At 41.8% G+C, this 26,566-nt stretch overlaps 1 protein-coding gene across 4 annotated transcripts in view; it reads right to left on the reverse strand.

Annotated features, from left to right (window-relative positions):
- Positions 1-26,566, reverse strand: part of LOC111143153 (sortilin 1) — a 65,381-nt gene that overhangs the window by 26,245 nt on the left and 12,570 nt on the right. For 2 of the 4 annotated variants that reach the window (XM_022496659.1, XM_022496658.1), the window contains exons 1-5: positions 18,893-18,944; positions 17,399-17,472; positions 7,702-7,804; positions 6,618-6,782; positions 2,545-2,618 (exon numbers count right to left, since the gene is read on the reverse strand). In XM_022496659.1, coding sequence (XP_022352367.1) covers positions 2,545-2,618; positions 6,618-6,782; positions 7,702-7,804; positions 17,399-17,430 — 374 coding nt within the window. In that variant the 5' untranslated portion in view covers positions 17,431-17,472; positions 18,893-18,944. Of the gene's footprint in view, positions 1-2,544; positions 2,619-6,617; positions 6,783-7,701; positions 7,805-17,398; positions 17,473-18,892; positions 18,953-26,566 lie in introns of those variants that run through there. The other 2 variants (XM_022496657.1, XM_022496660.1) reach the window with 2 other exon arrangements.

Below are 26,566 nucleotides of genomic sequence, written 5' to 3' on the forward strand. Positions count from 1 at the left end.
TGATTCTCAACCGGGGGTGACTTTACTCCCCAGGGCACATTTCTGATTGTTGCAACTGAGGGATGGGGAGTTGTTGCTAGTACCAATGGGCAGAGACCAGGGGTGCTGCTAACCATCCTGCAATGCTAGGACGACTTCCCCACAGCAAAGAACTTTCTAGTCCAAAATGTCATGAGTGCCAGGGGTTGAGAAACCTTGTGTTCTAGAGCACCATGCCATTCTGCACCAGCCATTTGGCACTCCTTTGTCTCCTATTTAATTATTTTAATGGAACAGTGTACACCTCCCTCTCCTACTACATTATCGGGTTCTTTAGGACAGGTATGAAGTTTTATGCTTTGTTGTTTCCCCTCAGAACCTAGTTCAATGCTTTGCATGTGCTAAATAACTTAGTTCTTTCATCTCAAATAGACAGCTAGGTCAGAGGTTGAATTATTTAAATTCTACCTTGGAAAGGGAGTTTGTAGGACAGTAGGTTCAGACCTGGCAGTACTTTTGGCTGAGCACCAGCACAAGGGGTGGGCTCTGAGCATGTTCTTTCAGCACTTCAGGCTGTCAACTCCTAGAAATCAAAGATCTAAAAGGTGTGTAAATAGTTATCAGCTGTCCAATTATCTTGTATTTAGACACTAATCAAAGAAACAAGTTACAAAAGTAAAAAAAAAAAACCTATAGAGGATACAAAATACCACTTAAAAACAAATTTTAGGGGCGCCTGAGTGGCTCAGTAGGTTAAGCCTCTGCCTTTAGCTCAGGTCATGATCTCAGGGTCCTGGGATCAAATCCCGCATCGGACTCTCTGCTCAGCAGGGAGCCTGCTTCCTCTTCTCTCTCTCTCTGCCTACTTGTGATCTCTGTCAAATAAATAAATAAAATCTTTTTAAAAAGTAAAATAAAAATGAATTTTAGGTTTTTTTTTTAAGATTTTTAAAAAATTTTCAGTAATCTCTACACCTAACATGGGGCTCAAACCCATGACCCGGAGATCAAGAGTTGCACGCTCTACCAACTGAGCCAGCCAGGAAACCCTAAAGGTTTGGCTTTAAAGATGAGTTTTCCGTTTGCTTCTTTGGGCTTTTTATTTAAGGTCTAACTGACAAATACCATTGAGAGTGCATACTGTGTTGATTTGATATACATGTATCATGGTGAGTTTTAATGACCAAAACTTACTATAGTCTTACTTGAGCACGTCCTATATACTTTAGGTCCACTGAGAGTGAAGCAACTTGTTAACTTAGTTCCTTTAAAATTACTTCCTTCCTGATAAGACCATATAAGGCACAAACACAATTCGTAAAAATACACAGACCGAATGCAGATGTAGCCTGTGTCCCAGAGCGCGGCAGCACAGACCTCATTTTATCAGCAGTTTCTGGGAAAAGGCCACTTGAAGCAGTATTTTTTTAATATTTTAATTTCAGTAGATATATTTAGCAATGTATTACACATCTCCCTGACTCCCTAAGTAGAGGATATTAACTATTAAATTCTTCCCTGGGACTATGGGTCATGTTCATGAACATCAAGCATCTGATACTGTAACACAGTGTTCCCATTAGAAGTTACTGAGCTACGTGGGCTCTCTTGATCCGGCACAAAAGCAGCACATCCTGTCATGGCCTCTCTGGTGTGGATGCTTTTACAGCTCTCTTGCCTCCGTGCTGCTCTCAGCAGTGGCGTCTCAAGCTGGCCATGCTGGTTGCTAGCACTCATACCCCCCACCTCAGGCACCAATCTGCTCTCAACAGGGAAACCAGATGCACAAATTTGCTGAAATTAGTCAAAGAGAAAGAAAAGGCTCTAGGGTGGGAGCATAATCAGAATTGTGGTGGTATGAAGGTTTTTAATTCAATTCTTGCTCCACCATCCCCCAAACTCCCCCCAGTAAATCTTTCACAAAAGGGAAACACTAGAGCCCAGCGAGGTTAAGCCACTGACTAAGCCAGTTTTGAACAAAGGTGACCCAATTCCCAAGTAAGAGCTCCTCAGCTGCATCATCTTAAGCAGGGAGGTGTGTGTGTGTGTGTGTGCGCGCGCGCGCGCGCGCTGGGGGTGTCCCACCGAGAGAGGGGAAGGATTTTTGGTGCACGCACAGGGTGACTCTAGCGCTCTGGGGGTTCTCCGGGCTTTCTTCCTGATTCCTTGCTACATTCCGCACAGCCGGAATGGATCTCTAGGTGAGGGAATATAAATCTGGCCACAGAGAAGTACGTAAGTCCCAGGTCAGAGCTGTGTGTTATGCTATTCTGACTGACGTCACCTTTTATGGAGAACAAACCTTTGCGGGCAGCAGCTACTCAGTCCTGCGCCCTGTTTTACACTTTATATCCTAATGCTTAGTGAGATTAAGGATTATTTCCCAGCAGAATCAGAAGTTCCTCCAGGTCAAGATCTGTGTCATGTCCCTCCCCTTAGGCCCCTCATGGCACCCTGAAGACTACATGGCACGTAGTTGGTGCTCAGTACTTAGTCCTGTGACTTCTGGCAGCACTGTCAGGATAGGGTTAGGGCCCTGCACAGATGGAGTCTTCTGTTACTCACCATTTGGCCAAACATACTGCTTTGTGGATTTCTTCCCATTTTCCCCCAAAATCCTTGGACACCCACAGGCCATTCTGAAAGATTATAAATGACTTATCAGAATTCCAGCTTTGTCTTGTGCAGCTGCTTATATGACCTTTAATAATTCATATCTAATCATTTGGGACAGTAAACACACACACTGAAGTTCCATCAAGCAGCCTGCCCTCCATACACACTTGAGTGATGGGGGCCCCTTCAGGGTTTTGGAAATTCAGAATAACAAATGCTTATGGAGTGCCTACTGTGTGCCAGGCACTGTCCCAGAGGTTGCACTAGGGACACAAAGACAACATATTCTAACAATATATTCCCTGTTCTTAAGGAGCTCAGAGTTTAACAAGGGGCGTGGATAAGAATTTGATACAATGTGGTAAGTTATGGAAACACTGTGTCCAGGGTGAGAATAAGGAGGGGAGCAACAATGCTTCAGAGAAGGTTTGTGAAGACAGCTGAACTAGTATTAAATAATGAGCAGTGTAACCATAAGAAGGCAAATGGGGAGATGGGATGTTATTGCACAAATACACAGTAGTACCAGCTGAGGCCAGAGGGGATAAAACATCACAGCGCCGGCAAGGAGTTCAAAGACATCAGACACTGATGGAGCACAAATTCCAAGGTGAGGTAAGAAGGGGCTCATGCTAGGGAGAGATGTTAGGGCCAGCTCACAGAGGGCCCGTGGTTTTACTTTTTTTTTTTTTGAGAGAGAAAGAGTATGCACACACACATGTGAATATGGGATGGGGGGAGTAGAGGAAGGGCAGAGGGAAAAAGAGAATCTTAGGCAGGCTCCATGCTTATGGAGCCTGACACAGGGCTCAATCTCACGACTACCAAGATTCCCAAGATCACAGAACCTGAGTCAAAAATCAAGAGTCGGACACTTGGGGCACCTGGGTGGCTCAGTGGGTTAAGCCGCTGCCTTCGGCTCAGGTCATGATCTCAGGGTCCTGGGATCGAGCCCCGCATCGGGCTCTCTGCTCAGCAGGAAGCCTGCTTCCCTTCCTCTCTCTCTGCCTTCCTCTCTGCCTACTTGTGATCTCTCTCTGTCAAATAAGTAAATAAAATCTTAAAAAAAAAAAAAAAAAGAGTCGGACACTTAACTGACTAAGCCACAAAGGCACCCCTCAGTTTTACTTTTTTAAAGGTATAATACTTGAATGGCAACAGGAGAGATGGATTTTAGACCAGAAACAGGAAAAGCAGTAAAAAAGTAGTGCCTCATTAGTTCATTGAGAGTTAGTGAAGCTCCAGGGCCCCTGGGGGCCTCAGCTGCCTAAGTGTCTGACTTCAGTTCAGGTCATGATCCCAGGGTCTTTGGATCGAGCCCTGTGTCAGGCTCCCTATTCAGCAGGAAGTCTACTTCTCTCTCTGCCTTCTGTTCCCCCCACTCATGCTCACTCACTCTCTCTCAAATAAAATCTTAAAAAAAAAAAAAAAAAAAAAAGAGTTAGTGAGGCCCTAAACCACACCTATGAGGAATAGGCTCAGGAAGAATCTAGAAACTAGATTCGGTAGAACTGGTAGCTTTTTCCTGTAGGGCAGAGTGTGTGTGTGTGTGTGTTTGTGTATGTGTGTAATAGGGGAGAAGCAAGATAGAAATCTGAAGTCCTAGGAGGAAGCCAGAAATATGGATTTGAGAATCTTACACATTACAGGGACAGTTACAATGGTCAGAGGGGAGGAGATTGCTCAAAATGAAATGAGCAGTAGCAACTTGAGGGTAGATTGACAGGAGTTTGAAATATAGTTTCAAAGGAGTTTCATAACAGGAGTTATGAAAGAGACCAGGAAGGAATGGTTAGAAGGTAAGAAAGAAGCCAAGGAAGCCAAGTTCCCAAAAGGAGAGACTGGCCATTTATTTTCAAATGTAGCAAAGGCTGGGTAAGATAAAGACTGACAATGTCCTTTACACTGGCAACACAAGCCCACTGGGCCCAGACCCAGTGGAGGTGGGACAGAGATGTCCTGGTACAGCTGTAATTATAAGGGGCTGATCTAGGCAGAATTTACCTACGTGCTCCCCCACGCTTACCCACCATTCTTCCTTCTGTAACTCTTTCTCTGATAACGTTCACCTCCCAGCATTTCTAATTTACCAAATTCTACTCGGAAATATCTGGTATCACCTATAGTTATATCTTAGTACATATTGGTCTGTCTTCTCAACCCTGGGTTTTTGTTGTTGTTTTAAGATTTTATTTATTTATTTGAGAGAGAGAGCAAGTGGGGGAAAGGGGAAGAGAGAGAATCTTTTTTTTTTTTTTAAATATTTTATTTATTTATTTGACAGAGATCACAAGGAGGCAGAGAGGCAGGCAGAGAGAGAAGGGGGAGGGAAGTAGGCTGTCTGCTGAGCAGAGAGCCGGATGCAGGGCTCGGTTCCAGAACCCTGGGATCATGACCTGAGCTGAAGGAAGAGGCAGGGCTCAATCTCACAACCCTGAGATCATGACCTGAGCTGAGACCAAGAGTTGGATGCTTAACTGACTGTGCCACCCAGGCACCCCAACCCTGATTATTTATACCTCCAACTTACCCTTAACTGGAAGAAACAGATATAAAAGCAGACTGTGACTACCTCTTCCTGAGGACAGCGTGTTTCAATAATCTTAAGACACTCGGTAATGGCAATGGGGTTGGATTCAAAAGGGGGGTTGCTGGGGCGCCTGGGTGGTTCAATGGGTTAAAGCCTCTGCCTTTGGTTCAGGTCGTGATCCTAGGGTCCTGGGACTGAGCCCCACATCAGGCTCTCTGCTCAGCGGGGAGCCTGCTTCTGCCTCTCTCTCTGCCTGCCTCTTTGCCTACTTGTGATCTCTGCCTGTCAAATAAATAAATAAATAATCTTTAAAAAAAGTGGGGGGGGGTTGCTGATTCTGTCCATTCCTCTGGGGGTCTCCTTGCTCCCTCGAAGGGCCTAGCTCAAGCTGCTGGAGGCTGACTTCCTGGAATTGTTGCTTTAAGATCTGAAGCCTACCCAGCAGGCCAGTTTCCTTCCTCTAGCCTCCTTTGCCTAAACTTAACTTTGATCTCCTTGAATCTTCTAGCCTTCCCTCTGCTCAAAGATCTGCACAGAAGGCCCAGACCCCAGACAGCTCTTCATCCTCCCCATGCTACCCCTTTGCTCAGCCCCACTTGTCCACATTGATGACCCACTTTCTGTCCCCACAGCAATGGCTCTCAAATTTTAGTGTGCAGACACAGCTGGGAAGGTTGTTAAAAATACTAGCCACCTCAAAAACAAAAGTCACTGGCGGACTATGTCTGGACTGGGGCCAAAGAACTGCATATTAAAAGACTCTCCCAGGGGTTTCTAACTGATGTTGCAGGTCAGGAGACCACACTCTAAGAAATAAGATGAGAAAGAGCCCATGTAAACGAAAAGTATAATTATGATTATCACAGTCTAGCAACTCAGCCACTTTGGGCCTTTAAAGTCGATGGTAAAGGAGACTGGTCCTCCAGGAAAGGAAAAGTGAAATGTGCTCCCCATAGAAGTTTCAGAAGAGAGGTGGGAGGGTCAGGGAGAGGCACAGGTTCCTGGGGACAGTATAGGAATATGGTAGGGGATGCAGAGATTTAAAACTCTGGATATTTAATACAGGAGTATCAAAGATAGAAATCAATATGATTTATATACTGGGAACTAACAAAAAAAAAATTATGAAGATGTGGTTTGGCCATAGGAAAGGAATAACAACATCAGGAGTTTGACAGTTTATGCTTGTCCCTTGAAACACAAGAATAATTACATTAAACTGTTTTCTAGTTCATTACTCTGATAGCACACTGCATCTACTCACTTAAAAAAATGTGTAATGACAGCTAGATATCATACTTGTCTGGAATAGATAGTACACGAAAATCATGCCCTTTACCAAACTGGAAAATAATGCAAAAAATACAAATTCATGCCTTAAAAAATCACTAGAAAGCAGTCCAATATAAAGGCATTTCCTATAGGGTTCTTTTGTATATTTTCAGTTTATAAAAATGCAAAAAAGCAACACAAGTTCCTCAACTATACTTACTTCAGTGCTGAGAGCTAAAAGATAATCAGAATTCTGAGGGCTATACATCATCTGAGTCAGAGGATGGAAAGGGAGATTGGTCTGAACAAAGTTCTTTGCAAAATCTGACGATCTGAAGATTCTTCCTCCGTGACTTCCTCCAGACACCTCTGCTGTTAAAATCACCTGATGAGGAAGAAAAAAGTTCAGATTCAGAGTATAATACTATTAAAGCACAAAAGTTCTTACACCATTTTCACCAGATATCCGTTAAGAAATTTCCAAAAATACAAAGAGTTATAAAAACAGATTATTGGTATACTACACTCAAATATTAGTCTTATAACAAATATTATCCTAAATTGAAATAGTGCATCATAACTGTGAATTTAGCTTGCTCAGTTTGAGATTAGCTAGTTGCCCAAAGCTAAAATGTTGTTTTGTGAATTATACATTGTGATGCCAAACAGCTGCTACATAATTTTAAAGATTTTTTTTTTAAATTTATTTTACAGAGATCACAAGTAGTCAGAGGCAGGCAGAGGGTGGGGGGGAAGCAGGCTCCCTGCTGAGCAGAGAGCTCGGGGCTCGATCCCAGGACTTTGAGATCATGACCTGAGCCGAAGGCAGAGGCTTAACCACTGAGCCACCCAGGTGCCCCTGCTACATAATTTTAAAGAGTTTGGCTAGATCCTGGATAGGGACCACCCAAAAAAAAAGAACCTGTGTGCTGAATTCCATTCTTTGATGAACAGCACTAAATTATGTTTAATTTTAAAATGCATTAATGGGGTGCCTGGGTGGCTCAGTCATTAGGTGTCTGCCTTTGGCTCAGGTCATGATCCCAGAGTCCTGGGATCAAGCCCCGCATTGGGCTTCCTGCTTGGCAGGAGGCCTGCTTCTCCCTCTCCCACTCTTCCGGTTTGTGTTCCCTCTTTTGTTATGTCTCTCACTGTCAGATAAATAAATAAAATCTTTAAAAAAAAATGCACTAACAGCAAACTAAATATATTGCTATATACAACTGGACCATTCCAACATTATTATCTGACAACCCTATGTGTGGCATCAAGCACAGCTTCATATGTGTGTGAATGAGTCTCACCTTTCCAGAATTCTCAGGACCAATAGCCATGCCAAACTCAGTCCGAATGAAGGTGTTATTGATGAGATTTGTAATATCCTTAAAGTTCTTTCCATAGTCCTCACTGAGAGGAAGAAAAGCAAGACACATTTAGAATTCAGCGGTCAAGGACACTTCCGGGAGTCCTGCCTGGCTTCCATGCATGATCCCTGCCCACTGCCTTGGCTGAGGCACTCACCACCCTCCCCTGAACAGTCACCTGCCTCAGGGGATGGATCCCATCTCTAGCTCCAGTGGTGGGCCTGATTAGTCTGAAGGACAGTCTTCCCCCTCACCAGAGAGGGGTCAGAAATGGGAGTGACCCAGGTTGAGCCAGTAAGACAAAAGTGGGAAATTTGGGGTCTTTGAGGAAACACGTTTCTTTATCCTTAAGACAGCCACCCGACAAAATGATGTCTTCCTTTGCTGAGCAGTTCTCAGTCAGTGCATTCTTGCCCACCAGCCCCCACCACAACCGCAAACATTTGGCTTGTCAGGAGACGTTTATGATCACAACCCAGCAGTGAGATGCTACTGGCATCTAGTGGGTGAAGGCCAGGGCTGCTGCCACACATCCTACAATGTGCAGGACAGTTTCACGACAAGAAAAAATTAGCTGACCCCAAATGTCAGTGACCCAAAGGTTGGGAAACGCCAACCCCGTAATATGTGAATACAAAGCAAAAACTGCTACAGACATTTTGGCACAATGAGAGCACAACTTGAAAAATAAGCCAACGAAAGTGAACTGCTGAGGGAATTCTGGAATTCCAGAGAAGCAGAGCCCATGACACTGGATTGAACTAACACCGAAGCCCATCCTTCTTCTGTATTTAGTTATGAGCCATTAATTCCCTTATTATTTAAGCTAGTATGGGTTGGGATGTCTGCTAAATGTAGCCAAAGGCCTCCAAACTAATCTAGTCACGCACAGCCCTAAAGATAAAGCTGCAAACGAAGGAGCAGGAGTCCTGAGGTCCCCCCACTCCCAGAGGCTGCCGTACCAGGCACCCCTGTCCACAGTGTGCCTTGCACAAAACAGCTAGGGAAAACAAAGTTAATCTCATCTCTTGGGTTGTTAAAGCTTTCTCCAAAAGTTCATTCCAACAATATTTTTGAGAGGTATTCAGCTTTGTGTTTCGATTTTGAAAACTAAAAGCAAAAAAGTCAGTAGCTATCTACGTCTGCTGGGTTTCATACTGTGCGCAGTCTGCTAAAACATGATAGAGAACGCGGCATCTCAGCAGTGGAGAAATCTAGACGTTCGTTGGTGAAGACGGCTGTGTGCGGCCAGTTAGTTGCCCGCTGATAAATGCAGTGTTCACTGATAAATGCAGCGTTCGCTGATAGGGTATATGACTTCACAAATGGTACAGTTCGGGTAGAAGCCTCCACAAATAAAGAATCACAGAACCATGGAACACAAAATGAGAGAGATGCAAGGGACTGAGGAGAACATCTTGTCCAACTCCCTCACCTCACAGCTGAGGAGGTTCCCGAGGAGGCAATTTGTCAGAAGGCAACCAGTTAATTAAGGGCAAAATTGAAACTACAATGCAATTCTCTTAACTCTCAGCCCCATACTAGAGGCAACTTTGAATTATTTTATTTGTAAATAAAATTCTCTTACAACCTGTAGACTTCCACAATCTTGCCAGGGCTGGTGTCCCCACAGTAAAGACGGGCTAAGAGGAAGTTGAGCCAGACAGGAAGGCAGCGTCTCTGAGTGTTTGCGGAGGTCCCTGACTGCATGCTAAAGCAAACCACACCTAACTTCAAGTTGTCTGAAAGACTCTTCCTCAACAAAACAGGGATTAGGCACCACCCAACTGATTCTTTACTACCCTATCCTTGGCTTTGGAGTACAAAAAGTGTTCTTATCTTCCGGATAGCAGGTCAAAGGGATTATGCATAAACAATTCCTCGCTCTACAAGGTACAGATCCTTAGTTGCTCAGACAACCGTCTAAAGGGGTTTGTAGTGGCTTGCTTATCACCAGCTTACAAATCTCCCCTCCTTTAGGACATCCCCAGGGAACCTCCACAAACCTGCTGGCAGGCCTGCTTGCTTTTTAAGAACTTGGCACAACAAACACAGCCCTGCCCTTCAGAAAAAGAAAGCAACATGAGCAAAACAAAAAATCATCTGCGACTACACTACTTTAGCCACTGAAAAAAACAACTGGAGCACAATGGACTAGTATCGACGGGCTAGGATTTATGCAGGATTCTGTTGAGGCCATGCAAGGCCAAGGAATATATTTTAATATAACACTTTATTTTAAAGTAGCTTTACCGGGATGCCTGGGTGGCTCAGTTGGTTAAGCAGCAGCCTTCCGCTTGGCTCATGATCCCAGGGTCCTGGGATCGAGCCCCACATTGGGCTCCCTGCTCAGCAGAGAGCCTGCTTCTCCTTCTCACTTTGCCTGCCTCTCTGCCTACTTGTGCGCTCTCTCTCTGTCAAATAAGTAAACAAAATCTTTAAAAAATGATTTAAAAATAAAAAAAAATAAAGTAGCTTTATTTGGGGGCACCTGGGTGGCTCATCTGGTTGAGTCCAGCTCCTGGTTTCAGCTCAGGTCATGATCTTGGGGTCTTGGGATTGAACCCTGCATCAGGCTCCATGCTCTGCACCTGCTTGAGATTCCTTCCCCCTCCCTATCCCTCTCCCTTTGCTCCTGCCCCTGCTTGGGTGCTCTCTTGCTAAAATAAATAAATAAAATCTTAAAAAAATAATAAAGTAGCTTTATTTTCTATCAGCACACAACATACATCATGAAGAGGAAACCAAAGCAACATCTTGAAAAATAAATCTACTTTCCAAAATCCATAGGATAATTAATAGTGTCATAAACAGCAGTCAAACGATAAGTAAATCCTGTGAAACCATCTGCTTTAGAAACAAGTCTTTTGAATAGGAAATAACCAATTTCTGGTTGCCAAAAATAAATGATCACTTACGCATATATCTGTGCTATAAACACGCATAAGAACATGTACATACTTGCAGCTGAAGAAAAGTGTTAAAATACAAATATTTTCAGAATAGAACCCAATACCTTCAAAGAACAAGAAAGATCTAGACATTATTAAAATAAATGAAAAAAGAAAAGAAGTAATCATCGTATAGGACTCCGAGTAAGACAGAACATCAAAATTCCTAGTAGAAGGAAGCACTCAAAGGGTTTTTTTCCATAAGACTCATATTGACACTCAACCCAAATGTCAATACTCAAAAATTATATCCTTGTTTTTGAGGACTTTTTATTTATAATCTATTGGAACTTGTAACACCAGGTATCTGAACCACAGACATTTAACGAAAAGTAACAGTATGAGAGTTCTACAGTGTCTCAGATAATCTTACATTTTATTTTTCTTGACAATCAAACAAGCCTTTGGGGCGCCTGGGTGGCTCACTCGCTTAAGCATATGACTCTTAATTCAGCTCAGGTCATGATCCACCCTGAGCATGAAGCCTGCCTAAGATTCTCCTCCCTCCCCCAACCCCGTACCTCACGTGCACACAACACGTGTGTGCGCGCGCATGCGCGCGCGCGCACATGCACTCTCTCTCTTAAAACACACAAACAAGCAAACAAATACACACATACAAGCATAGATATCCCTGTATTGTTGGCTTTTAGACCTAAACATTTCTCTGTTTCTTTAGTTTATTTTTGCCATGATTAAGTCGCTATAAATTGCAACATAAAAGCAACAAGGATGACAACAAACTTAAAAAAAACAAACAACTTACTGTTTTCTAGTTTTCACTCATCAGGAAGCTTACACAGTAGATCCTTACTGTTCCTAGGTTTCTATTTACAAATTTGTCTGCACACTCAAATGTATTTGTAACCCTCGCTCCTGGCACTTTTGTAGTCATTAGCAGGCATGCGCAGAGTGAGGAACACAGAGTGAGTAACCCAGCATGCACATTCCCAGCTGGGGTCCGAGAAGGGGACGCTCGGCCTTCTTATGTCAGCTCTTACACTGTCAACAAATGTCTTCTTCACAGTCTATTTAGTGCAATGCATTTTGCACTTTTGTGTTTTTTCTTGGTGATTCTGCTGTTTCTAACAGCACCCAAACACAGTGTTGGAGGGCTAGTGTTCCTCAGCACGAGAAGGCTTTGATGTGTCTTATGGAGAAAATACGTGAGTTAGAAAAGCATCTTCTCGGCATGAGTTGGAAACGAGCTCAACATTAATGAATCAACAATACACATTAAATAAGGTGTCTTCTTTCAACAGAAATGTACATAGGGGCGCCTGGGTGGCTCAGTGGTTAAAGCCTCTGCCTTCAGCTCAGGTCATGATCTCAGGGTTCTGGGATCGAGTCCCGCATCGGGCTCTCTGCTCAGCAGGGAGCCTGCCTCCTCCTCTCTCTCTGCCTGCCTCTCTGCCTACTCGTGATCTGTCAAATAAAAAAAAAAAAAAAAATCTTAAATAAAAAAAAAAAGAAATGTACATAAAACAAGATCACGTACTGATCAATGAACAAATATGAATGGTGTGATGGGGCACCTGGGTTGGCTCAGTAGGTTAAGCCGCTGCCTTCGGCTCAGGTCGCGATCTCAGGGTCCTGGGATCAAGCCCTGCATCGGGCTCTCTGCTCAACAGGGAGCCTGCTTCCCCTCTCTCTGCCTACTTGTGATCTCTGTCAAATAAATAAATAAAATCTTAAAAAAAAAATGAATGGTGTGAGCAGAGGTTTGTGGGAGCTGAAATCTTTCTCTCCTCTGGGAGCAATGGTTTCGTACCTCCCAATTCAGGATACATGGGAACTCTGCAGAACAATGACAACCAGCGGTATTGAGACTTCCAGTTAAAAGATCAACAGGGAGAATGTAGCTTATTAAAATGTGGTAACAAAACAGCAGACCCGAAATCACAGACTGGCCAGTAAAATAGGCAGAATTTGAATTCACATTAAGCTGAACTCCCAATACTTCAGTCTTTCTCTCTCTCTCTCTCTCTCTTTTTTTTTACCCCCAACTGTCTAATGCTACCTTGTCTTTTTAATATTTTATTGCTTTATGCTTACTGAAAAAAGGATGCATGTTTTCTGTAGAAATTTTGAAAATATAAGTGGGAAAATAAAGGAGGTAAGATATTGTGAGTAATCAGAAGGAACATGAGTATGTATCCGGTGTCCCTATTTGGCTTTGGTTGACAAGGCAATTCTAACATGTATTTTCATGGGAATATTTCCTAAATGATGAAAACCACCTAGTTTCATGATTTTTATATGCTCTAAGTTCATAAAAGTGAACCTGTAGTAAAAAGTCATCATCCATTTTAATAAACTTTTTCTTTAAGAAAAAAAAAGCAATAAAATATATTTTGTAATGAAATATAAGTTAAAATTTTAACTAAATATGCACTCATTATTAATAATCTATTGCAGTGAAAACTGGACCAAGCATATCATTAAAAAGGCTGTCATACAAGATGTCCTGGAGAAGCCAGTTTAGTGCACTTTGCTTTAATATCTGTTGATATCTTCGCATTAACCTTTTTCTTTTTTTTTACCTCAGGTAAGATCCTTAAAAAATTTACATTGACTATGGAATAAAATTTAATGTGAAATTTAATTATCTCAAGATGCCCTTCCTCATTTCCAAAGGTTGGACAACTCTCAATAGTAAATAAAATCACAAATAAAATAGCAGCAGTTTTATTTTTTTAAGATCTATTTACTTATTGGGGGGAGGGTCAGCAGGAGAGAGAGAAAATCTCAAGCAGATGGCGGAGCCTAAGATGGGGCTGGAGCCCGAGGCGGGGCAGCATCTCACAACCCTGAGATCAGGACCTGTGCCAAAATCAAGAGTTGGACACTTAACCGACTGTGCCACCCAGGTGCCCCAAAACAGCAGCAGTTTCGTGGTGAGTGTGTACAGAATTTTGATGTAGAGTAATGCTAACATGTGTTTCATTAAGTTGATCTTACAGTGAAAAGTTAGACTCAAGAGGCCCACAAACAAAAGCATGCAAAACATCTTTCAGTTGCCAAACACCAAATTATCATCTTTCAAAAAAAATTTTTTTTAAGATTTTATTTATTTATTTGACAGAGAGAGATCACAGTAGGCAGAGAGGCAGGCAGAGAGAGAGAGAGAGAGAGAGAGGGGGGAGGAAGCAGGCTCCCTGCCGAGCAGAGAGCCCGATGCGGGGCTCGATCCCAGGACCCTGAGATCATGACCTGAGCTGAAGGCAGAGGCTTAACCCACTGAGCCACCCAGGCGCCCCCCAAATTATCATCTTAATCACAGGTATAGTTTATTTCCTTTTTAACTTCACATTTGAAAGAGGCACGTGTACTTTACAATCTATTGTGTAAATTATTCCGTAACAGAGGATCAAAATTTAAGCTATTCAAATATAACTCCTTTAAATTGAAGATATTAATATATTAATCAATTTTACCTAGTCAGCAATGCCTAGGGAGGTTATTTATTATTTCCCCCATCTTCCCACAATTCTTTTTTATAGCCTAAAGATCAAAGTATATATTTCCCTCTAACACAGCATAGGTGACAGGCACAACTTCCTTCTATCCTGTGAGCCTCTGGGCCGTAAGACTCAGAGCAGCTGGCACATGACCAAGTGCTGTCTATTTGATTCCCAAATGAACATGTGACCACATAAGATTTAGTACAGAGAGATAATCTGGTAAATAACATGATCACGAGAGATGTGAAAAACAGAAGAGACTTCGGAACGAATTCAACAGGCTTTTGTTTTTTCCGCTGGGCAACTGTGGCCTGTTTAGGACTCCTCTTAATCAACCTGCCCCCTCTCCTCTGAGCAACATGTGCCCCTCGGCTGGCCTGCCCAAAAACTGGACAACAGGACAACAGGAGTCCCTTCCTAGAGGCCAGGCCAGTGGGAGAAGCAACGAAGCCTATTTACAGTTTCCACCTAAACTCTGGAAAATGTCTCACTTCACAGCAGGGAGGAAAGAATTAATATTCAAAATGACCTTGGCAAAAACAAAAAAACACCCAAACAAGAACCCTGCTGTGTGACAGGAAGCAGCAGAAGCTCAGTCACAGGAGACTACTGGAGAAACAAACAGGGTCGCTCTCTAGTCAAGTGTGTGTTAGGGGTTTCTGACAAGACTAGGCAAATATAGGATGGGAAGGGCTGAGTCAGATGCTGGTTGGTATTTTAACAGTAACACTTAGTGATACTGCTTTTTTTTCTTTTTCTTTTTTTCTTTTTGGCTGTCTTTAAGCACAGAATTGAAAAGTAAAAGGATGGAAAAAGAGTCATTAAAACACATTTCATGCCCCCTAGGTATGACTCAGGAACCTGTCAGGTCCAGTTCTAGCCACACACTTCAAGAGCAGTGTAGAGAAAAAAAAAAAAAAGTGAATTCAGAAGGCAAGCAAGAAAGTGGCCAACGCAAGAGGTATAGAAGATAGTTCAACTCGGTGAGGGAAGAGTTTAGTAAACAGCCTTCACGACAGGTAGGGATCCACTGGAGAGGAAGTTTTCATTTGCTACTAAAAATGAATTGGAAATCAGCAACTTCTTTGATGTAAATATGTGGTATTTACCACAGCAGCATTAGTAATACTGAAAACATCAACTATAATCTGTGTCCACAATGATAGTGATTAAAAAAGTTCTGTCGATCTAACAAAAATGGTGAATTATTAGCAGAGGGGATATGAAAAATGCCACGGTATGAGCACTCACCAAGTGAAATGGACATAGGTTAACATCAGGGGTTAGTAATACTTGCATACTGGCAGGGGCAAGGGTGTGAGCGTTGTAGAAGCCACGGAAGCATCTGGGGGCAGGCAATCACTCTTTACCAGCTGGCACCAAAGGCTCTCAGATTCATTTTAATAACTGGTAGGACAGTGCCAGCACAGGCTGGCTACAAGCCATCCCCGGCTGTTGGCATGACAGAGGCTAACCCCACTCCGTTCTTATTCCACGCCAGCCACTGCAAAGCACAATGTGCAGAGGCTCTGCAGTGGCCATTATTACCACCTTTCTTTTACAGATGACAAAAAACTTAGGACTTGTTCGAGTTCATTCTGCTCACAAATGACAGTGCTGAGATTCAGTCCCAGGCCTGTTTGCCAACACAGTCTGGCAATTTTACCCTAGACCACGCTGCTTCCTAAGACTATGTATGTAGTCATATGAATAATATGAAAGGGAAAAATCAAGATAATAAAGTGTAAAAATATTAAGATCACACTTTACTTTTTAGGGTGAATTTTTTCTTTCTTTTAAAATTTCCAAATGTTTTATAACATGGTTGTTTTCTATAAGAAAAGATTTTATGAGAGCCAGGTTTTTTAAACACTGGGAAGAGTTACCGAATTTACAACCTAAAAAATATTTTTTCCCTCCCCAAACAGGATACCTTTCATCTGTCCGAAATGCTTCAACTACTGTTCTATCTGAATAAACAAAATCACCTATAAATCATAGCCCTTTCCAGCACTGGGATTCTACAATGCATTATAAATCTTTATCAAACAAATAAAAAATACTATAAGCCTGAAAATTATACAGAGGCAAAGGTATTCATTCACTCAATTAGTATGTACTGCTTGCCTGCTATGAGTCAGTTGTTTGGCTAGTTGGCGGAGAACCCCAAGTTAGTCAAGAACCCTGCTTTCATGGATTTCAAGATGGCAATTCCTTATTGGTCAATTTTTAAACATCACTGTGCTGAAGGGCAGAGAGCACTGGCTCCAGGCTCAGCAGCAGTAGCCAGTGATCACGCCTACCAGGGAAGGAAGGTTGGACTGATCCTTCATCTCAGAGCTTCAACATGGGTTCACCCCCTCCTGGACCAAGACCAATAGTCAAAGAAGGAACCCTGAGAGAGTACAATGGCCCTTGGGAGATCCCTTGGCCCTGGGAGGCGTTTCTATATCATCTGCTGGGATGTCATCTTTCTTTAAAGTCCCTTGGGGGGAGAATGGGATAGACACAAATGACAGAGAAGACAATCAGCAATTTCTGAGAGTAAGTTGGTGTTGAATCTTATAATTAAGGGAAAGAACCCACTATTTAACCAAGCTGTACCTTTGAGAAGACAACTCTAAAACTCTGTGAACGTCGCAGTATAGATTATGGTTCCTGAACACATACTGCGCCCATCATTACCAATGTGAATACTGTGACACACGTGGGTTAGGTCAGAACTCCCTCCTGATCTGGAAACAATCTGTTTAGGGCTCAAAATATATATCCATTTTATTGTAAGATAAATCACATTCACCTGAAAGGTATAGTAAGGACTCTTTCAAGGATATAAAAACCACTTTGTGTTATTTCAGAGATATTAAAAAACTCATAATAAATGGAAAGATGGTTAAACTCTATGCTACCTTCTCACAAATAAATACCCATTTAAATGAAGAGATACAGGCTGCTATGAACTCTTCCTTTGTCTTCCTTTATTGTTTTGCCACTCAGTGAGGTCAGCCTGCCTAAACTCCTTGGAACTAGATCCCTTTTCATACTTGGTCAGGTTGCTAAGCAGATATGCAGTATGCGGAGTGTGACAGTCTGATGAAAACTTAAGATAGCTAGAAAATCCTTTAAATCAACTTTTAAACTCCATCGTGTCTATATCGTAGGGAACTTACATTCACAATGTGTTACTCAGCCAATGCCCCAGCCACACGTTATGCATCTCACCTTCGATATAGCTTGGACTGTCCAAAAGTCATAATTACCAGTGGTACATGGAAGGTAGTCAAGACCAGAATGATCTGGGAAGAGACAAAAGCATGCAATCAATAAGAAAGATCATCCAATTACATGCTTGCATGTGATGGGGTTAAATCAACAAGTAATAGATTGCCAGGAGTCCTGCCCCACGGTAGCCTATACTGTAATATCAGAAAACCCAGAAGGACCACGTTCCTAGGGCTCACAATGACTCAAGATCTCAACTCATTTTGTTCAAATGGTCCCATCACATACACTTCAAGTAGTGAGGCAGAGATAATCAACCACACACTATGATAATGGAAGGGTGAATCTCTATTATTGGAAGATATTCTCAGGCAAAGATCATCTCTCTTTCTGCTCACAGAGGCTAGAATAGTATGGGTGTTCTTAGAGAGGTCACTATATCATATATATATTTGTCCATTTCTTCCTCTCCTTGCTGTTAGTTCTCCATGAAATTAATTTTTCAAATAAGTATCTTTCTAGAAAGAAATATTCATTAGGAAAAGACTCTGATAGTAGATTAGTACAAGAGGCTATGGAGTCTCAAATAGCCACATAACAAGAAACCTTAGAGATACCAGCCATCTTAGATAAATGGTTAAATCACAGAAATTGGTGCACTACTCAAATTTTAGAAGAAACTGAGACATGGTTAAAAATTAATTAAATTAATTAAAATAAGAAATGTATAACTTGCTTTTCAACATCAAAATTCTATTTCTTTTGATTCCTGATGCCACTGTCACGGGCCTCAGTGCTATGATATACATATTACCAGAATACCAGAGGGTATGAGCTGTGGCCCCTGCCCTTGTTCAGACAGAAGGACACAGAGCCGGGCAATGTCACACCCTGACTCAAGACCTACAGCCACCCTCAGCACAGCTTCCTGCTGGGGGACTGTCTATATGGGGATACAGAGGGATGAGGAGCTGAAGGACTCTGCTTCCATGACGCCAGTCCTGGCAGGGCTCCTCCGTGGTAGGGCAAGAGTCAACAGAAGGAGCTGAACAACCGCGAGCCCATGGGCGCCACAGTCCTTCAACACTAACTGTGGGAAAGGACACGGAACAATATAGTTTGGAGGAAACATGCCAAGATGTGCAACATGCAGTTTTCTGCTGCTACACAGGGGTTTTCCCAAGTATTATGAGGCTCCCGTCCGAGCACATGGCACTCTCCTTCCTCTTTCTTCTTCTTGCTCATCTTGATGCCAAGCAGCCATCAAAAACTAAAAAGGTGTCTGTCTTCCTACTGTGGAATGCAGTCACTAGATGTTCCCAGTTCTAAAGCAAAACCAAACCAATCACAGCTTCCTGAAAATATGTACTGCAAACATGCCTGCAACGGAGGTTGGAGACCATTTCAAAAAGTAACAACATTCAGTGTTTAAACCCCTAAAATCTCCATCTTCTTCTTGCTACACTGAGTTAACAGACTCAAAATACTACTTACCCCAGTGCCATCGCCAACCCAGGACAAGGATACTGAGACACTGAGATCATCAAACACATGCTATAAGGGAAAAAAAAAAAAATTCATTTAGAAATGACATCTGTCTTTCGATCCCTGGCTTCCTTAAATAATTCAGAACACTATTACTTCCAAAGTAATTAAGTTGATAATCATTAGGGAGTATGAATTCCCAGAAAAATGTAGGAAAGCTGAGATTGAACTACTTAACCCAAATTACAAATAACTTGGACATTTTTTTTTAACTTGGACATTTTAATTCTCTCTCATATAAAGTAAGCCAAGCAGATGAGTTTTCTTACTGCACCAGATGGGGAGATGGAATAATCGAATTGCTTTCTCCAACGGGACTAAATATAAAGATATAGAAAAGTATTCTTAGGATGCTTTAAACCAAGAGATCACAGCCCACATTGACAGATATAATTGTAACCCAATCGGCATAATTTGAATTCTTCTAGGCAGCCTTCACAGTATAGTTGAGTAGTTAATAGATGGATTCCTTTTGCTCCAAGGCTAACTCACTCACTCAAAATGACAAGGGACAGAAGCAAGAGCCAATGTCCTGTTTCACCTTTAAATAGTGAAGATGGGGACACCTGAGTGGCTCAGTCCATTAAGTGTGTGACTCTTGACTTCGGCTCAGGTCATGAACTCAGGACTGTGAGATCGACCCCTGTGTCAGGTTCTGTGCTCAGTGTGGAGTCCGCTTGAGATTCTCTCTCTCCCTCTGCCCCTCCTCCTGCTCTCTCTCTAAAATAATAAATAAAATAAATCTTTAAAAATAAGTAAATAAATAAATAGTGGTGATGATGATGAATTAAGATAGAAGAAGTCTTGGCAGTTGTGGTAAGAGTTAGGAAAAAGAGGGGCGCCTGGGTGGCTCAGTGGGTTAAAGCCTCTGCCTTCAGCTCAGGTCATGATCCCAGGGTCCTGGGATCGAGCCCCGCTTTGGGCTCTCTGCTCAGCGGGGAGCCTGCTTCCTTCTCTCCCTGCCTGCCTCTCTGCCTACTTGTGATCTCTCTCTGTCAAATAAATAAATAAAATCTTAAAAAAAAAAAAAAGAGTTAGCAAAAAGAAAAGGGAAAGCTGGTATATTATAATCAAGATACCAGAAGCATGTTGGAATGTAGTTATAATAATCATCATGGATCCTTTAGGGTTTTGGTTTTCAAATACTTTCTCTATTTATAAAATAATACATATCCATTATAGAAAATGTGGGCAATAATAGGAAGGTATAATAAAGAAAATATAAATTATTTATAATCCTATCACACAGATATTCAAGGCTAACATTATGGGTATAATCTTCTAGTGTATCACTTTTAAAATTAAATTAAATTAAAATTTTTATGTTATTTTATTATTTTATTTTTTTAATTTAAATTCAATTATCTAACATACAGTACATCATTAGATTTTGGTGTAGTGCTCAATGATTCATTAGTTGCTTATAACACCCAGTGCTCATCATATCACATGCCCTCCTTACTGCCCACCACCCAGGTACCCCACCCACCCTCCCATCATTTCTTTAACTGATAAAGAATTCCAAAAAGGCAATACACTGGCACTTGGTAAAAATTTCCAACCACGCACAAACGTATATAGTCGATCCTTGAGCAATGTGGGAGAAGGGGGGTGCCGACCCCCAGCATGGTCAAGAGCCATATATAATTTTTGAGTCCCTCAACACTTAACTACTAATAGGCTACTGCTGACTGGAAACCTTACCAATATCTCCAATAGAAGATTAACACATATTTTTTTACGTTATATCTACTATATGCTGTATTCTTGCAAGAAAGCTAGAGAAAATAAAATGTTATAAAGGAAATCATAAAGAAGAGAGAATAATTTACAGAACTGCACTGTATTTATCAAACACCAACAAACCACATGTAAGTGGATCCGTGCCCTTCAAACTCATGTTGTCCACAGGTCAAATGCATAATAAAAAGTGAAGAGCTTTCCTCTTCCCCACCTTGTGCCCCAGTACTTCAAGCCCCACTCCCCTGAGCAGTTAACAGTTTGGTATATACTTCTGCTAAATGTTGACAATTATGCTTTTCACTTACAAAGACTTCTTACATCTTACTAAGTTCTTTAACGTTAAGCGCGCCCTGACTTTCCGAGGATGAACGGTTCCTTAGAAGCAGAGGTTGTAACTATACTTCTTGGTATTCCCTGGGCCTGACATGACACTTAACACCCTCAATAAGCGTCTGTTGAACATGATTATACATCCTTCCCAAACCACAAACTCAGTCTCAAAATAGAACATGTCTATAAATGGTGGGATGCCAGCCACTTGGTCACTCAAGCCACTACCCCAACAGAGAAGTCTGAAGAAATACAACTCAAAACACTAACTGTTCTGCTCATCTTCTCATTTTTGTTCATGGTCCTCCTGAACGGGTTTCTGAATTCACTTACGCTATTTGCCCCCTGGACAGTGAGTACTTTTGAGATCAGCAGAAGTTCTTGTATGATCTCTGAAAACAGTACAATCAGTGCCTCATGGAAGTCTTGCTTGCTAAATGCCGGTTAACTCTCAAACATTCAGGCAGAGCTTCTCACAGCCTCTGCAGGACAGAAAGGCCATTCATACATGTAAGCTGGCTAAGCATCTGAGAAAAAGTAGGGCTGCTAGAGACATCTGGAACCAGCAGCTTAAAAACGGACACAGCAATGGGTCTTGTAAGATACTCCATGCAGAGCAAGACGGCCTGTTCTCTTGAGTGAGGATATAGTGTCTGAAATTACATCAATGAGCTCCTTGAGAAGTAGGAATATCCAGAGCTACCACAGGCACCAGACAGACCACATGGGCTCACAGTCGTTTAAACACAGACTATCTTTCCAAGGAAGGCTCTGGTCATCACAACTGACTAGGATAAAAGACAAATTCCATCACAGGAGTCCTGGCAATCTTGATCAGGCCACAATGTAGTTAGTCTTGAGCCAATCAGGATCTGCAACTTTCACTGTTCAGACAAAGCTCTATACACCGCACCCAGTCAGCGCACACTGGCATTACTCACATTTTCCTGTCACCCAGTCACAGAAGGAGGAGGGTCATTAGATATCACTAGCGACACCCAGCTTCACCTGAACAACTCAAAGGATAGCTGCCCTCATTATCATCCAAAGAGTGCCTCTGGAAATGTAGGCCAGATTTATTAACTACAATTGGGGTCTTCTGCTACCTTTAACTCTTCCTCCCTTCCCTTCCCAATAACTCAGATTACACTGGGTATTCTTTGACAGCAGGCACTGTGATGTGGTGTCACCCATCAGGCCTAGCACAAGGTCTCATGTGTATTCAGGGCTCTGCGAATTTCTCCATGCAAGTCTATTTGCAACCCCCTGATATCAGCATTATCAATCTGTGTGTAATCCTCCTTCTAGCATGGTTACCACCATTTCAGCAAATAATGGCTGAAAAAATCCATCTGTCTATGACAAATGCAACTAACTTTTTATACTCCAGTCTTTAACATTCTTATACTACTGAAAGTAAAAGAGAAAAATGAAATCAGATCTAACAACAGACCAAACCTCAGGTGGAAAGAAAAGGTCATATGGAAAGAAAAATTAACCCTCATCTAAATGCTATTCTGGACTTGCCTTAAAAAGCTTAGAAAGAAAGAAAGAAAAGAAGAAAGAAAGAAAGAGAAAGGAAGAGAAAAAGAAAGAACCCAACCAAGAACAGAAAGGACCAATTCACTGCCAAGGAACCTAACTATGCCCCAGACCAAAGTTCAAGATATTTATAGGAATATAAAAATATCTAGCACTCGAGAAGATAAAATTCACAATGTCCAACGTTCAATCAAAAAAACCAGGCATGCAAAGAAGAAAACAGGAACCATAATGAGGAGAAAAATCAATCAAACTGACCCAGAAATAACACAGATAATAGAACTAATAGACAAGGACATGAAGACAGCTGTGATTATACTCCACAGGTTTAAGAAATTAGAGAGTAGACTGAGCATGCTAAATAAAGGCACAGAAGATATGAAACAGACTCAAACTGGACTTCTAGAGATGGGAATTACAAAGCCTGGGATGAAAATTACATGGGACAGCATTAACAGGAGAGGAGGCACTGCAGAAAGGGACATTTTAATAGACTCGACTATACCCATAGAAACTATCCAAGTGAGACACAGCGAAAAAAGACAGGAAAAATGAACAGAGCATCACTGAGCTATAGAGCTTCAAGTTACCTAATATATATGTAATAGGAGTCTCTGGAAAATTGGGGGACGGGGTGGGAACAGAAAGAGGAAAAAAAAAAAAGGAAAGAAATACGAGCCCAAAGTTTCCCAGATTTAATTAAAAGTATAAACGCAGAGAGCCAAGAAGCTCACAAATCCCAAGCTTAAGGAGCACAATGAAAACTACACCAAAGCACATCATATTCAAAATGTTTAAAACCTGTGATAAAAATCTTAAAAGCACCCAGAAGAAAGAAATGACATCACATACAGAAGAACAAAGAATCACTGGAGACTTCTCCTTATTCATAGTGCAAACTAGTGAGTGGATCAGGATCTTTAAAGAACTGGGGGAAAACTGTAAAGATAAAATTCTATACCCAGTGAAAATAGTTTTTAAATGCATGCTTTAGAAAAGAAAGGTTCTGGTTCTTCTGAACTTATTCGTTGCCCCTCACTATTATATGGTGGATGTTCCTTTCCGACAGCCTCAAGGGAGGGACTATACCAGTGCAAAAGATCTGGAAGGCAACCGAAATCCCGACTTTCCGTGTAAAACCAACCATTCTGGTTCCTCATGATCACAGCTCACGTGATCTCCTCCTAGGTATTACTCTCACAACACGTATGGATGTTGCTGGTACTCTAACTATTTACACACCTGGATACCTCTCAGGTTACACTGGGTGTTCTTCAGTGGCAGACACTGTGATGTGGTGTCACCCATCAGGCCTAGCACAAGGTCTTATATGTACTCAGTGCTCCGTGAATATCTCCGTACAAGTCTATTCGCAACCCCCTGCTATTAGCGTTATCAATCTGTGTGTAATCCTCCTTCTAGCGTGGTTACCACCATTTCAGTAAATAATGGCTGAACAAAGATTCTCCTTAGGCCCTTTCTGCCAGCTGGAACACTGTTAACACTAGGACGTGTTCCGGGGTGCTCATACACATACCAGTGACCTCATCCTCTCCTTCCCACTACAATTACCGTCAACTCCATAAGGCCCAAACTGGTAAGGGTGTCCCGCATGCATCATATTGTTTGGAGACACTGGCGGTGGGGCAGACCATACAGAAGATAAATGCACACATCTGAGTACGAAGAAACAGGTGTCTGAGTACTGAGATTTAAGCAGGGATTCCAGAGGTGGGAGTAGCCACAAGCAACAGCAAGGTGGCGGGAGGAGGTTGTTGTGCAGGTAAAACAAACATGAAGATACATGCAACCCTTCTGAAAAATGTCAAAGGAGAATACAAATAACATACTAATGTCACCCACCAGTCAAGTGCTGAGTATACAGTAGACGCTATTAAGCACTTGTTCAAATTACTAAATATTTTAAGATCAGGATAGACAAGTTGTGGTAGGAATAGAAGGAAAATAAAAATACAGTAAAGGAAATGTGTTCAAGAAGAAAAGTACTTCTGCTTGAATGCCCACAGATAAAGGAGATGAGGCCACAGGATCACTTATGCAAATAGGCATGGTTTCCAATGGTATATACAGCTGAACATAATCAACCAGTAAGTTATGGTTCAATTGTTCTAATCAAGGCAAAGTAAGATGAATAAAAGAAATATGAGCAGAGGACAAGGCTATGTGGCTAGAAAGAACTGAAAGGCAGAATAATCCCTTTTAAAAGGAGAAAACCCGGGGTGCCTGGGTGGCTCAGTGGGTTAAGCCGCTGCCTTCGGCTCGGGTCATGATCTCAGGGTCCTGGGATCGAGTCCCGCATCGGGCTCTCTGCTCAGCAAGGAGCCTGCTTCCCTCTCTCTCTCTCTGCCTGCCTCTCCGTCTACTTGTGATCTCTCTCTCTGTCAAATAAATAAAAAAAATCTTAAAAAAAAAAAAAAAAGAAAAAAAAAAAAGGAGAAAACCCCAGACCTTCAGCACGATATTACCAATGAATAGCCTACAATACTAAAACACTGAACATATAAAAACACGTAGCTATGTAGGAGTTGAGGAGTCCAGGCAACAGAAGGTATAGGGGATGCCTACCTCAAGCAGTGTTGCAAAAACGATGTTCTGTGCTAGCTGTATAGATGACAGTTGAAATGGAGAAGGTAGGGAGAGCTGAAGCACATTTTATTTCTGGAAAACAATAGCAGTGTTGCTCCAATGTAGTATGCCTAAGAGATTATTTAGCACAAAGAGAACATGATCTGGCCACTTCATATTGCTAAGCAGTCAACCAAATGTACAATGCAGAAGCAGGCCAAAATCAAGGGAAACCATGTAAATATGCTATTTATGTGAAGATCAATCCAAAAGCCAGTACCCAAAAGGCCCACGGAGTAGATACAGTAATTCCGATTACTTAATCATACTCTATGGTAGGAAGTTCAGAAACCAAGCAGTTTAAGACTAGCTATATAAAAATGTCAGCTTGATTCAATCAGGAGCAGATGAGCATGAAACTTGTCACTTCTACAGAGAGATTTATTAATCTCCTAGCACAGTTACTGGCACAAGAATAGACAAGACAGATCAATGGAACAAAACAAAGTCCAAGACTGGGCAAGGCTTCTTTTAGAGTGTATGATCAAACTAGCATTTCAAGTTAGGGATTGAAGTGTTAGAAAAACTATCTATATGGAAAAAATAAGCTGGATCCCTAAAACCTTTCTTACCCCCACTCACAAATAAATTCCATACACAGCAAAGATTTAAATATAGAAAGTCAAATCTTGAAAATCCTAGAAGTATGAATGACTATTTTTATAATCTTAAAACGAGAAGACCATCTCAAAAAATGATGCAAAAACTGGAACCCATAACATACTACAGGAATTACTTGGACTACATAAAAAAAAAAATTTAATGCCAAAACACCAAATAGCGAGTTGAAAAAAATGGAAAAATTATTTGCAACAAGACAAAGGGTCACTATAAAAAAGAGTTGTCAAGTCAATAAGAAAAGGACAAAGACCTCCAAATAGGCAAAAGACACAAGCAATTCACAAAGGATAAGGAAATGACTAATAACATGGGAAAGGCTATTCAATTTCACTAGTAATCCCAAGAAAATCACAGACAAATAATGTAATGACATTTCCAACTTCCAGAAAAGCCTGACAGCACGTATCCAGTAAGGACACGGAGCCCGGGCACCTGTGTGCACTGTAGGTGGGAGCGTCTCAACAGTGATGTGAATCAGAACTGAAAATGTCCACATCATATGACCCAGCAATCCCACCCTTAGGAATTAATCACAGTGGGATAATTACACATCTTGACAAAGAATGTTCATACCTGGATGAGGCTAGCAGCTACTGAGCACTCCCTTTAGGCCATCTACTGCGTGAAAGCAGCTTAACACATCCTCATTTCATCCATGTAACAACACCGTAAGATATCACTCTCTCTGTATATTCTAGGTGAAGGATTAAAGCTTTGTTACATATGCTACAACAGGCAACA

This window comes from Enhydra lutris, unplaced genomic scaffold (assembly GCF_002288905.1).
Source record: "Enhydra lutris kenyoni isolate GAN:26980312 unplaced genomic scaffold, ASM228890v2 scaffoldscaffold9, whole genome shotgun sequence".
Classification (NCBI taxonomy): Eukaryota; Metazoa; Chordata; class Mammalia; order Carnivora; family Mustelidae; genus Enhydra; species Enhydra lutris.